This window comes from Stegodyphus dumicola, chromosome 4, assembly GCF_044657685.1.
Source record: "Stegodyphus dumicola isolate Sdum_Otavi_A_Nest chromosome 4, ASM4465768v1".
Lineage (NCBI taxonomy): Eukaryota > Metazoa > Arthropoda > Arachnida > Araneae > Eresidae > Stegodyphus > Stegodyphus dumicola.
In genome coordinates, this window is record NC_140771.1 from 220,684,738 (window position 1) to 220,700,040 (window position 15,303).

General features: G+C 31.1%; 1 protein-coding gene across 1 annotated transcript in view; it reads left to right on the forward strand.

Moving 5' to 3' along the window:
* mRpS10 (mitochondrial ribosomal protein S10) overlaps positions 1-14,858 on the forward strand; it is a 28,313-nt gene extending 13,455 nt beyond the window's left edge. The window contains exons 3-5 of the mRNA XM_085816004.1: positions 1,671-1,779; positions 12,942-13,031; positions 14,716-14,858. Of these exons, the coding sequence (XP_085672130.1) occupies positions 1,671-1,779; positions 12,942-13,031; positions 14,716-14,790 (274 nt within the window). The 3' untranslated portion in view covers positions 14,791-14,858. The remainder of the gene's footprint in view (positions 1-1,670; positions 1,780-12,941; positions 13,032-14,715) is intronic.
* The last annotated feature ends 445 nt before the right edge of the window (positions 14,859-15,303 follow it).

The window sequence follows — 15,303 nt, forward strand, 5'->3', positions numbered from 1 at the left end:
TGTGACAAAATGAGACATAAAAAAATCAACGTAAAGCTAACTGTTAGTAAAATGTAATTATCATTTATCTTCTTTCAAATATGTCCAACTGTTATAAGTGTAAAATATTTAATGCCTACTTGATAAATTGCATAAAGTTTATTTTATTCTCAAACTTATTAATAATTATGTTAATTAATTCATGTTTAGTAATGGTCCTTATAAGTCCTTAAAAGTACTTAATTTCTGTGTGCAGAAATGTGTACGAACCCTCTAAAACTTTCAAATGAATATTTGAATATACTGTTTGTAGCTGTTAAACTACATTGCTGGTATTTTAAAAAACAGATTCAACATTAAAATAAAGGGTACTATTTCGTTTTAAGGACCGTAAAAAAATTTCAGGCTAAATGTGTGCGCAAAAGCAGCAAATCTAGCAAACGTGGCCATTTAAACGGTGCGCCAAATCTAGCTTACACGCTGATTTCAAGTTGCGTAAATTTAGATAGTTCTATATTTCTTAAGACGCCATTGAAATACTAGTTTAATTAAATCCTTTTTTGATTTTAATTCCTTTTTTGATATCCTATGGACTTAATAATTTGGGAATAGCCCATGACGAAAAGTCTACAATAGAATATTTTCAAAGAAAAGGCATCATTCATTATAGAAAATTATGTTTGAACAACCAACAAAATGAAATTATGCTTTAGCGATAACTCGGTAGTGAAATAGCGATGCAGGAATCCATTCAGTTATATTTAGCCTTTTTTAATATAAATTATAATAATGATCTGTAAAATTATTTACTCTTATGCTTCCCTTCAGTTATGTTTAGCCATTTTTATATAAATTATTATATTAAAAAGTATTATATGAAATTAACCTTTCTTCTAAATTAAAACAATAAAATCTTAGATTTATTTACTATTATACTTTCTTGTGTTAAATTTGCCGCAATTATTTTTAGCAGCACTGGCATCAACAATAGTTTGACGATTTTTACGGTCCTCGAAACGGAATAGTACCAAATAAAGTATTATGTTCTTATTTTTTCTTAAATCATCAGATAACAAAAATATCTTTTGGAATAAAAAGTAAATGTTTAAACGAATGCAGTAATAATATGTGCTATATTGTGGCCAGAAATAATTAATAAATTCTGTGGGTTCTTTAGCACATCTTTGTCAAACCATTTAACCTAATACCTTTGAAATATTGGGCACCCGTGTATTAGCCCTTAATATATGTAAATTTTATTTTTAATGTAGTTGAAAGATTAGTTATTTATGAATAGTGATTAAAAGAATTATTATAGCAGTATTCTAAATCAGTTTTTATGTTATGATTTGAATATCTGGTCATGAACATTTTTATGTATTTTCTTTTGTGATAAGGCCTTTGTTTTTCATTTTTCATTTCACAAACGTTAATACTTCTGCACAGCAGATTTTTTAAACAGAATTACTGTAGCGAACATTTTATAGACAAACAAAATCTGAAATAGTGCTATATTAGGCTAAATCAGCTAGCATGATGAAGTTAACAGAAAAGTGTGCAGATAGTTTTTATCTGTCTTTCTTCTGTATATGAATGATAGAAATTCAGTAATAATGGAAAAAGAATGTTCATAGAATACTATTATTATGTTTTAAAATTGTTAATTTAAATTATTTTAATATAAATTTTAGATGGGAACCCAAGAAGCATCATGCTCGAAGGACTTTGTTAAAGTCTGTTTTCATTTATAAAAAGCATCGTGTGCAGTATGAATTTCGGACTTATTTCAGGATTTTTGAAGTAAGATTTTTAATTTTGGTATAATTATGGTAAGCATTCATAAGCATTTTACATATATTTATTCCTTTTAATATACATGTAATACATATACTCAGAATTTTTTATAATACTTATATGATAGAAAGTGAAAATTAATATTGTGATTAGTTATATAATGTCTGCTTTTTACCATGAATAAAAAATATTTACCTAATAAAATCAGAGGAAAACTGGAAATACAAAAGCTAATATTCTAGATAGTAAATAACAGTATTTTAACTGAGGCTAAGGCCAATAAAATAAGTTAGCTTAGCATAACTGTTACTTAATTGATAATGATGTAGTATGTAATGCAGCAGTTATTTAGGATAACAAATAAAAAAGTTGCGTACCTATTCTCCCCTCATTCTGAGGTTGAACTCGTCAGAGAGACTTCGCTATCCTTCCTCAAAGATTTTAACAATGGCGGAAAACAAAAGTAGATGACTCTGCAGTCCACTTTGTCAACTCAGCAGTACCTTGAGGAGGCCCTTTGACCATTTCTAAATGGCCACTACAATGCTCTCTTCCAATGCAATAACGCTCATGCTGCTGGCATATAAAGAGGCTGCCATAACATCATGTACATTCTATCAAAACTCAAATTAATGCAGGACTACATTAGGAACCTCTGCTGTACAATTCTATGCTGTGATATGTAATTAAATGCATTGGAAATAATAGCAACCTGATGCGTCATTCAATATACCAGGTTGTTCAATAAGTTCGCGGAACGTAAATGAAGAAACCAATTTTTATTTGTAAAAATGACTTTATTTTTCAACTTAGTTTCTCTCAACTTCAATACACTTATTCCAACAGTCTTCTAATTTATGGATCCCTTGAATGTAGTGGTTTTTTGGCAGCTCTGCAAAATATCCCTCCACGGCAGCTATTACCTCTTCGTTTGAAGAAAATCGTTTTCCACGGAGATATTGTTTGAGGTGTGGGAAGAGCCAGAAGTCGGAGGGAGCTAAATCTGGCAAATAGGCTGGATGTTGCAACAATTTGTACTTCAATTCAGTTATTTTAGCAATGGTTTTTTGAGCTGTGCGCGCAGGTGCGTTATCTTGGTGGAAAATGATTTTCTTTTTCTGTAATCCGGGTCTTCTTTCACGAATTTTTTCGTCTAATTGATTCAGAAGGTTACAATAATAATCCAAATTAATTGTTTTGCCAGTTTGAAGGTAATCTATAAACAAAATTCCTTTCGCATCCCAAAAAAGTGATGCTAACACCTTTTTGGCTGATTTTTGCACACGAACTCGCTTCAGCGCTGAAGAGCTGGGTTCACGCCACTTCTTAGCCTCCTGTTTTGATTCAGGATCATGATGGTAGACCCAAGTCTCATCCGTTGTGATAAATCGATGGATAAAGTTGCTTTTATTCTTCTTAAAACGCTCCAAATGTTGCTGGCAAAGTCGCATCCGAATGTGTTTTTGCTCCATCGTTAGAGAATGCGACACCCATTTTGCACAGAGTTTTTTGAAACCCAAATTAATACTCAAAATATTGCTCACTGTGCCCAATGAAATGCCTAAAGCCTCTATTAAATCTCTTTCAGTCAATTGACGGTCTTCCAATACCATATCTTGTATTTTTCCGATGATTTCCAATGTTGATGCAGTTTTTGGACGTCCCTCTCGTGGATCGTCTTCAAGGCTGGTACGACCACTTTTGAATAAACTAGCCCACTTGCAAACCATTGTTTTTGAAGGAGAAGATTCACCCAACACATTCACCATTTCGGTATGAATTTCCATTGCCTGTAAACCTTTCTTTACAAAGAATTCGATAACTGCACGTTGCTCAATTTTATCCATACCTGAAAAAAGGCACAACACGTTAGATATAAAGGGCGGTTAAACAATGAATAAATTATCAGATCTAAATGAAACTTTTGACATGTTCCTAAGAAAGAACAAATATGAAAATAGCGTCGAAGTTTTGGGTCTAATATTGACAAATAGATGGCACTCTGCGAACTTATTGAACAACTTTATATGTATGTTAAATTAGTGCAATAAGTATTTACTATTTTACTATCTCAATTTGCTTTTTTAATTAGTTTTTGCTATTGCTAACTACTAAGTTTTTCAAAATAACATGCCAATCCAATACTTTCTTCTAAGCACAGCTGTTTTTTTTTATTTTATTTTATTTTAAATGTCACCTTTGCAGTATCTCTGAATTTCATAGCTGACTATTTCTGAACACCTAGATCTGAGATAAGTTTAACATCTTATTACTCTGAGAAACTTTGAAATCGAGTTCTGTGTCTATCACACTTTTTTTTTAATCATTATTCAGAATTTATTGGCATCAGAAGGAAAATTTACCAGTGATTTTTTTTTTTTTTTTTTTTTCTGTCCTTTCGTTGCACGTGTTGCTGCTACTCATGTTACTTTGTATTCACAATTTTGAATCTTGAGTATATGTGTTTAAGCAAATTTTGTTATATTGCTATTTATGTAGTAAATAATAACTAAGGCCTGGATTTTTTGGTGGAAAGAAATTTCTAATTTGATGCATGGAAAGATGGTTAAAAGTGAGCTATCTGGCAGATATGAAATCTCCTATGATACTTGAAGAAATTGAATCATTTTATATTACCTTACTATTTATTTACAAAATTAAAAATTTATAGAGTGAAATCTCAATTATTTCTCATTTGACCATGAAAAAGAAATGAAATTAATTATGTTTAACATTTCAGTATGAAAAATTGTTATGATGTTATTCAGTATTGAAATTGTTATTCAGTATGAAAAGCTTTTGTTATTTGAACAAAGCATGTACTTGAGTGAGAGAGTTTTCCACATCAGTACTAATTAAAGGGACATACTTGTTTTTTTTTTTTTTTTTTTTTTTTTTTTGTGTGTGTGTGTGTGTGTGTGTGTGAATTCCAATTAGGCTGTGTTCGAGCCTGTTGCAGGCAACACAGTTAGGATAATCTTTGATGTTGCAATATGTTTCATTTTTTTGTTTCAAAAATGACTGTGTTTCCAATTTTGTAATATATTCTGCAATAAATTAAAATTATGCATTTGAAGCAGCTTTTAGGAAGGTGTTAGACTTTCACTTAAAACATCTGGTATTTTCCACAACTTCTCATTTTGAATTATCAGACTAATTCAAATAATCTTTTTTATTATTAAAATGTTCTCAATAAAACATAGTTGCATTAATCCACATTTCCACCTTGTCACAAATAGATATACAAGGAGTAATAACTTGCTGGTGCCTATGTATTGCTGAATATGGCAAAGAGATTTAAGAATTACTTTCTTGATTTGCAGATGTTCATAAATAAGTGTAATGCATGCCACCTAATGCATTTTTTTATAAAACATTTTGAGTGTTTTTATGACCTTTAGTGTGTATGTTGCTTGATCTATAAAAACAAGACATGCACTCATGACTGTACTAAATGGTACTTTTTTTACTCATAAAAATGTATACCACTTTTGACGCTGTTGCTATTTTCCAGGCAGTATGTTTTCAGCGGCACTAATTTTATAGAATCCCCAGTCAACAGTGCAACAAGTAAATTCAATTTATATTTCCCCCCGGCCCACCAACGGCCGAGCGGTAAAGTCGCTGAACACTGGTAGTTTGGTCCAAGGTTCGAATCCCGCGAACAGGCTGGCTGCATGGGTGTTTTCGTGGTTTCCCTCATGTGTAATGTGTGTATGAGCCAGTTCCCTTAGAAAGTCCTCCACGAAGGCACCCCTCCCTGTAGGCAGATAGCCCTTGAGGCTTTGCCGTAATTAAATAACCTAACCTAACCTTATATTCCCCCCTGCCCCTCTAATTTCATCAGGAATATAATATATTAAATGGTTTCCTTTAACTAACTTAATGCAGGGCATTCTTTTATGATGTGCAGATGCTACTTTATCTCTTAAAGGCTGTTTTAATTCTGGAATGGAATTTAGATGTACTTTTCTGTGAATGTTTTCATAGCAGGATGATTTACTTTTCATAAATAGTATTCCAGTTTTATATAGTTATTAAATTAATAAATAAACTGAAATCATCTTGAATGCTTGATGATTTATTTATGCATTTAGAAATAAAATTAGGGTATTTATCTAAGAAATCATATATATATATATATATATATATATTTTTTTTTTTTTTGGTTGTTGTTGTAGTTGAAAGAATGTTTCATATTAAGAATCTAACTGACCAATTTTGTTACTTCATGTCCACTCTTATTCTTGTTTTTCAAAAATCAGGCTGAATGGCTGTTGATAGCAATTTCTTCTTTCTCACATTCTTTTCGAAGCATTTTCAATTGGCTGAACAAAGAAAAAAAACTTTGATTTTCCTTTTGTATAACTGGACATTTTATTAAAGGCCATTTTACCTGTTACGGAGTTTGAAAGAAGGGGAGGGGAGACAAATGATTGAAGTTAGTAACTAAGCATACAGTTAGGAATTGGTATATATTTGTTAATACTAGTAAGTGACATTTTTCAAACCATAAGCCTATCTTTAGAAATAAAATGTCCAATATTTAGCATTCAGGAATTGCATTTTTTCCTCATATATCCTACTTTTGGTGTATAAATGTTTAAGGTTATTTGTATATGGCAAAGCACATTAGGGTGCTTTTTGTATGTGACAAAGCATAAGAGGGCTGTCCTTTCACATTACTAAGGCTAACTTAAAAAAAATATATATATATATATATATATTTTGATTTTTTTTTTGTCATTGTATATAACAGTAATAACCATAAATAAAGAATATCAAGACATTCTGAAAACATTTTAATTAAAATCTAACTGCAAAATAAAATATTTGACTCATCTTGATTAAATGTTGTACAAAACTTATCTAAATCGATATCTAAACATATATAAAAAATAATAAAATATGTGATTAAATATTATAGCATAAATGATTCAGAAAGGAGACAGTGTGTGATAGTGTAGTCACTAGCATTTCATTAGTTATGAAGTATGTTTTGAGGTCAGGCTTTGTAATTATTCCAGTTAGAATAATTGATCCTAGGAATCCCCTCATTTTAGACACATTTATAAGAGTAAATTTTGTTGACTTTGAATAAAGATATATTTTCATTCATCATTTGTTCATAGAAATTATTAATTTTTCAATTATTATGTTCATTAGATCATCACCAGAAAAAATAGTTAGTAATCAATTCATTCACATGACTTTGAATTAAATTTATTGCTGCAGTTCCCGACGGATTGAGTTCCTAATGGAGTATCTACTGTTGTGTTGGATTGTGAGCTAGAAGCAAAACAAGCTTCCAATCCAGTCTCTGATAAAATTTCAGTATCCAAATTACTACTGCCTCTTAAATCTAGACTTTAATGTCAGAATGGACATTCATGGGGCTCATTTACATTTCAAATACATATTTCTTCCATTAAAAACTTCTTTCTCTTAGACATTGCAGTATTAGTTTAATTCTTAGTGAAAAAAAAGACCGATGTCTTCTATCTAAAGATGCAAACTGAATACAGACAAGAATTCATAAAACCGGTAGCTGTGCTTTCAATCTTCCTATAGCCAAAAAACAAATTTGAAGCAGCAGAAACTGTACATTGTTGATATCACGTGAAGCCTCAGTTGTGTTTTGTTTACTTCTGCTCATGCATCTAAACAAATCACCAGAATGAGAAAGCACTGTAGGGACACAGCCTCAGGGTTACAGCCTAAAACATCATGGAATGAAAATGTTGTGGAGATAGCAACACAAGGTGAAAACATTGTGGGAGAAAAAGCAAAGAGATAACATCCTGTTACAAAATACCGTTAATGAAAAGAAAGCAGTTAAAAAACTTTGTAGTTTAGAAACATCGTCGAAAATATCGTGGTAAAAAATAAAACACGTACAAATCATCACATGATGATAACATCGCATACTTATTTTTTTCTGGTTTTAAAAGTTGTAAATGCATATTCGCATAAAGATTTGAAAGTGCAAGAAATGTTAACAACATTTTAAAAATGAACAGAAACAAAATAAGATATAACTTTCGCCAAAACAATATCAGATTAACAAACATAAAAGAAAGTAATTTAATAATTAACTAAGCAATTTTTATAGAGGTAACCTCATGTAGGTATTTATCTTCCTTTTTCTAAATAATTTTAGGCTGTATTTTTCATGAAAAATTGTGAGTAAAAATTTCTAAAAAAATTTATTTATTAATGACCTTTGGAAATTAAGTATATAAATTTAAAATTCTATTAAATGCTGTAAGTTAGTTGCATTAACTTTCTATTTATTTTCAGTTTTCAAATGCTTAAGTTTTCATCTTACTTTTTCTGTAAAAATTTATGTTCATTCAAAAATATTAAATATGAAAGTAAAAATATCCCTCTTTCTTTCTTGTTCTTCCAAATCATTATGCGAAAATGCATTTACAGCTTTTAAAACCTGAAAAACGCATGTGTGCGATGTTATCATGTGATGATTTGTATGTGATTTATTTTTTACCGCAATATTTTCGACAATGAAGTTTTTAAACCGCTTTATTTTCAATGATGATATTTTGTACCCCAATGTTTTAGAACTGTCATGTTTTCTCTTTGCTTTTTTTCTCCCGCGAAGTTTTGTAAAACAGCATTTTCGCCTTGTGTTGTTTTCTCCACGAAGTTTTCATCTGCGATGCTTTCAGCGGACACCAAGCTCAGTGATGTAGAGGTTCAAATAAGCTAACTGTAGTGAATACAAAGCACCATCTAATAATTCATAAAAATTCTAAATGAACATATATATGACACATCCATCTGGAAGATCAATGCAAGTGGCGATGGCTGCTAGTGACATTTGGGACTCATGCATACATGATACACCTGCCTCCAAAGGGTTATTTCTTAGCACAATGTAAAATTTTAATTTTTCAGTTCCCCCCCCTCTAGGTTATAAATGGATACTGTCATTGGGCTCCAGCTAGATTATTTAGTTGCCCTCACTCTTATTTTATGCTTAACATGTAATTGCCTCAGGTGCAATTAAGATGAACAATTAATTCAAAAATTTAGCTCGTAGTTCAGCAGCATGCTATCGCAAAGGGGGTTAATGGGAGAGATGGCAGCATGAAAAATTTTCTGAGAAACTGTTCCATATTCTTGCTACATGCAGGAAGCCTTAGAAATTGACCATGCACCTGAGAGATGGCAGCATGAAAAATTTTCTGAGAAACTGTTCCATATTCTTGCTACATGCAGGAAGCCTTAGAAATTGACAATGCACCTGGCCCATTCTCCTGGAATTGAACCTGAATCAAACTTCCAATTTTCAGCAATTTTAACCACTCGACCGCTGGTGGGGCAGATAAATGGTAAAAAATTATATATTTAGGAGAAACGTCATGAATTGGGGCACATTTTATGCTTTGGTGATAACTGATGAAAATATATTTGAGTATTTTCATTCTCAAACTTGTAACTTCTTTATAAATAAATCAAGTAACTTTTCAAAAAAGGAATTGTTCAGCTACCTGAGAGATGACAAAAAGTTATAGAATAAAATGATGCTATTATAATTCAGTGAAATTTTGTTTTATTTTTGTACTATGTTATCTGTATTATTCAATTTGTATTTACCATTTAAAAAAATTCAGAACAAGAGAATTTTCATATTTAATGTACGATCTCCAGAACTACTGGACAGATTTTAATAAAATTTGGTATGAACATTGGTTGATATAATACAAAAAAAATAAGCATTCAACAGTTATAATAGACACACATGTTCGTGTGTTTCACTCATGGGAGTCTGAAGGTCTGAAACAGCCATTACAGGAGACACAAAAGAAATGATTTAATAAGGGTTATGGTTGCTCTTACAGCCATACAGGTCTCGCAGCATGATGTCATACTGGAAATAAGGCAGTTTATCAGTGCCTGTAGTTGGTCCCACTTATTCAGCAATGCTGTTTTCAGTTCCTGGATGGTTCTCGAAGGGGGGTTGCGAGTTCCAGTTGCCCTCCACAGAGCGTCTCAGACATGCTCTATAGAGTTGAGGTCTGGAGACCTGGCTGGCCAATCCATCTGCGAATATCCTCACTCTCGAAAAATTCATTGACCAGAAGAGCTCTATGTGGCCTCGCGTTATCGTCCCGTAGGGCCCACTGCACCCCGGAAAAGGTGAACATAGGGCTCCAAGACCTCATCTCTATACATGACACTAGTCACAGAGCCTCTGTCAAAGACATGGAGAGGTGTGCGTCCATCCAGCATGATGCCTGCCCAGAGCATTATACCAGCACCGCCATAATTGTTGATTTCGCGGACATTGGAGGGTAGGTAGCAGCTCCCTGGCTCTCTCCATATGAAAGTACGGCGAGAATCGGTCTTTAGGGTAAAACAGGTTTCGTCGGTGAACAAGTACGGTCGCCCATTGCTCCATACTCCAATCACTATGTTGCCTGCACCATGCTAATCGGACTCTTCTGTCTGTAGACTTGAGTGGGATGCAAACAGCCGGTTTTCTGGCAAACAACCCTCTCTCATTCAGTCTTTTGGAAAAAAGTTGCCCTTGTTACATGGGTTCCTGTGGCTGCATACAGGTCCCAAGAGAGCTGAGAAGCTGTAGCCTCTCTGTTACGCCTTGCTAAAATGGACAAATAGCGATCTTCTCTGGCCGTCATGTCTCTTGGATGACCTTGCCCAGGCTTTCTCTCAATGGATCCAGTATCCTGGAACTTTTTCCATAGGTTACACACGATGCTGCGCATTAAATAAAAATCTTTGCATATCTGGACTTGCGATTGGCCTGCCTCTAGCCTCCCCACAATTCGCTACCTCATTCCATCATCTAAACATTGGTAGTTACTCATTTTTACTGTTCCGATTGCTGCAAGATAACACCAAGGTGTGCTAGCGAACGCAATTTGTCTTACCCTCCACTTGCTTATAAAGCCTGTTTTTCTGCTAGCTCCGCCTACACATACGCGTGCGCTTATGTATTTGCCGTGCAAGATTTGCATTTTTATCTAGAAGCAGTGGTTTTTCATTCGGTTCAGTTCTGTTCATGCAATTCGATAAAATTCTCTTAATTTATTTCACCAAGTGTAATTAGTCATATGGATAAAATACACTGTCATATTGAATTTTGAAAGAAACTCAGATATAAAGATAAGCCAGCCTTAAATTAAATAAATATATAGCATAAAGTAGGCCTCGAAGCAGAAAAATCACCTTTAGTATATACTAAAAATAAGAATAACTTGCACTAAATTCATTAATAAATAATGAATATTCCCTCCTATAATGTGAACGGCATGCAGTTCACAGACTTTTTTGCATTGTGGTAGAGGAACACGAGAAGTCTGCTTCTCCTCTTCCTTTCCTGTCCTTCTCGTCAACTGATATTTCTCCATTCAATGCCCTCTTAAGTGGGGGATAGGCAAAAAAAAGAAAGGGGGAAAAAAGGATTATGTGGCAGTGTGCAACATGTTTCACTTTAAATTGCTGCCGTATCAGACGAAAATTTTTTCTTTGGAAATAGGTCTGAAAAACAGGGTGTGTCTTGTACGTCGATACTCAGTTTATTCAGAGTTATGCGATTTTTTTACCTTGTTTCCTTGTGGAGTATAGGAATATTACAGTTACATAGAGTTCACTGAATGCACATACGTTGTTATCGATGATCATAGCTGGGTTTGTTTAACTTTCCATTTTTTTGTGAATGTTTTTTAAGTGTGTGAAATTTCTACTGTTCAATTTTCATAAATTTTTTGAAAATTATGGCTCAAAAACAAATCGGCATTGCAATAACATAGCATACAAGTTACATGTAATTGTGTATGCTAAAGAATATGGAAACAAGACTGCAGATAAGCATTTCGGGCCACCCCCAACTGAGAAAATGATAAGAACTTGGCAGAATCAGGTAGTAATGCACTGAATGGTACAGAAAACAATTTGTTGTATGAGGACTCAGATGCTAATTCAGAAGAGGTTTCAAGTGACTCTTCATTCAGATCTGGAGATGAGTGTCTGGGTTTTGACGAATAAGATTAAAGGTGTTCTTTCTGTAGATAGATTGGATATTTGCAGAAAGTATTACTTTGTATTTGTATTACTTTATATTTAAAATACTGCAAATTCATTATAATGATCAAAGTTTTATCCTTCAAAACTTCAATCCTTGAAGGATTTTACTTTTATCCTTCAAAACTGTGCATAAAAAAGAGAATGCATCTTATACGCTGCCAAATATGGTAAATGCAGTTAATAAGGACAATATTGTATACACAAGCTAAAAACAATAGTTCTTTTATTCTACTTTTAACATTATAGGCATGCGGCACATGCAGAGATATGATATACCTGTTTGAGCTAATTAATCAGACTCATGTCATGTGCATTCATATCCAAAAACATTTATTTTATTCCCTTTATTTTTTGCACATTGCAGTAGACACATTTGAATATTTTTTAGATGCTTATGTAATTTATTACAGATTAAATGCAATTGCAGTATGATTATAGAGAGTCATTCAGAATTTTGGAAATGTGTTATTTATGTGCACTTTATAATTACTGAATATCATAAATCCATGCATACATATGTGAATAGTTAGTAAAAATTTCTGCATGTGCGAATAAATATTGCTACCGCATATGTCTTAATATTTATGGGAAGATAATTGTTTTAAATGATTTTTTTCAATTGTAGATTTTGATATTGCTTAATTTTTATTACATTCTGCTCTAGATTGCTGTAGCTTTTAAAAATATGGTATTACATCACCTATTACATACATGTTTGAAACATTAGTAAATTTGAGCTAATTTATTTTTAAGATCATCATTAACGTTTGAAATTGATCCTCATTATTTTACAAAAGTGTAAATATCGATGATTTATAAAAATTAATTTATATAATTAATATAATTTTTGTTACTTGTGTTTTCAGATATTATGTAGGTGTAAAATTCTCATACTGGAATAACTTCATCGAGCAACTAATTTCTAAAAATATATACTAATTAAAAATGCCTTGCCCTATTCTGTGATGAATCTTATTCATTATTTGTTGAATCTTTTCTTATTTCTGTAATAGATTTTTCAGATTTTATATTTTGTTATTTAAATTTACATTTCTTGAATCTTAATTTAGTAATAATTTCTCTCTAATGTCTTTTAGCTAAAGCATTTGACAGGATCAACTGCTGATACATATTTAGAATATATTCAAAGAAATCTGCCAGAGGGTGTGTCTATGAAAGTTACTAAAGTACGAGTTATATTACATAATTCTGATATAATTATTGTATATATGCTGTTATTAAATTTTGGGGCTAATATGTGAACAACATAAGTTTTGAAAACTTCTATTTAAATTTATTTGCTCCAGTTTTCATTCATGAATGTATCATTTCTCTAAATTTTAGTTTCACATTCCATAATTTTACATTAGTGCACTAGTGACTAATAAGATCAAACTTCTATCACTTTTATTTTGGATTCAGTTTCCATATGGATGTTAATATGTAAATATTTACTGTAGTTTTCCTTGGACAGTTTCATTTTTAGCATTATTATTATTTTGTGTCATTTTTTTAAATGATGCAGGAAAACTTCATGCGTATAATTACATCAGACTATTATAGAACTTGTCAAACAGTGTTTCACATTGTCTGTATTTACCTCGAGGTTACTAAGCTGATGACTTTTCATTTCTCACCTTAACTGATAAATGCATGTGTGTAAATAATTCGAGCCCAGCTCATAAGCAAGTGAATTTACAAGTAAAAAAAGAAAAAGAAAAAAAAAAAAAAATGCTTAATTGAAAATAATGAGTATGAGCTCTTGGGTTTGTCAGAACTGTTATTTCTTTCTGTTGAATGCAAGAAAGTAATTAAAAATGTAAGTACATAATTCGAAATATGAAATGATGCAAATTAAGAAAAACTTACCATTTATTATTTTGAAATATATTTAATTGCTGAATGGGCATTTTCATGATAGCCTTTGTTTGCTTTGCCATGCCAAACTAACAACTGGTTGCTAACTTTATCTTTAATGGGAAAGAATGCTGATATTTATTAAAAAAGGATATTTTATTCTAATTTAACTAACAAATTAAATAAAATGTGCTTCTACTGTAAAAAAGTTCAAATTGGTTATGGAATTGTCTTTAAAAATTTACTGCAGTCATATTTCATTTGAATGGTTTTAGTTATCAGATGTTCTCTAATTACTTTGAAGATTTTCTGCAGCTAATTTCCACAAATATCTTTTGAGATTTCAGATTTTAAAAGAAGAAATTAAATTTCTGAAGTTGTTTTAATTATTTCATCATAATGACTACAAAACAAATAAATAAGTAAAGTAATAATTTGTAAAATATTTGCTGAAAGAAATTCTATTATAATGTTTTATAAGATAAATTCAGTAATTAAGAAATGAAGTATTTAACATAAACCAAAATAAAAAAGAAAGTAACTGCTTTTAATATATTAAGCATAAATTTTTAGAGCTGTGCTCTTTCATTCCTTATCTTTGAATTGTTTTTGTGAATTAAGACTTATCACATTTATTCATATTAACACTAATACTTGGAAAAATCAAGCTATATTTAGCAGAAATTTTAAATTAATTGTCTCATAATATTTTGAACAATAGATGATGAGTTTTAAGAAGGAAGAGTGTATTAATATTCATTGAAGATTTTCATTTAAAACCTACAGTAAATAAAGTTTGATTTTGTTTACCGCTATTAATATTCCGATTAGACTACTTCTCTTGTATCCGTTTTAATTCTAAAAATATTTATATTGAATTAAAAATAATAATTTTTAATGACTGAAAATTTTAAGTTTTTAATAAAAAGTTTTGAAATGTTATATTTTTATAAGTATTTTTGCCAGTAGATTTTGTGCATTTTGATATAATTTTATGACTTATTTTTATTGCAGCATCGCATAGAAAAACTTCCTGAACATATTGCAAATTATGTTCCAGAAAAGAAGCCTTCTAGTGTTAATAAATAATAGTTTGTTTTGTGAGTCATTATAATAGCATGTATTAAACTTTTTTAATAAACATATGTTTGTGTTTTCTTGTGTACAGCATATTTTATAAACATAATAAAATAATTGCTAGTATACTGGAACAAAAATAAATATCACCATGCAAGAAGTTTTAATGGACATAATTGGAAAATAACTGATGTTAGAATTATTATTATATTAGTAATATCCTAAATTATTTTTCCATGCTTGATAAGTTACTTAAGAGGCACAATAATTCTCATAATTTTCCTTTTATATTTTATCAAGCATAAAGTGAAGCTAAGTAGATGATTTGAACATTTGAAAGTGAAAGATGGTAGAGAATGTATTTTATTGTATTTTGAATTTAATTATCACAAATTTTTCCCCTTGTTCATGAATCGATATCAGATGAATGAAAATTTATTTAGCAACGATAAGCAAAAAATGAGTTCACTTTAAACAAATACTAAGAAAACTGCAGAATTTCAGGTGCAAAATTTTTCTTTTACG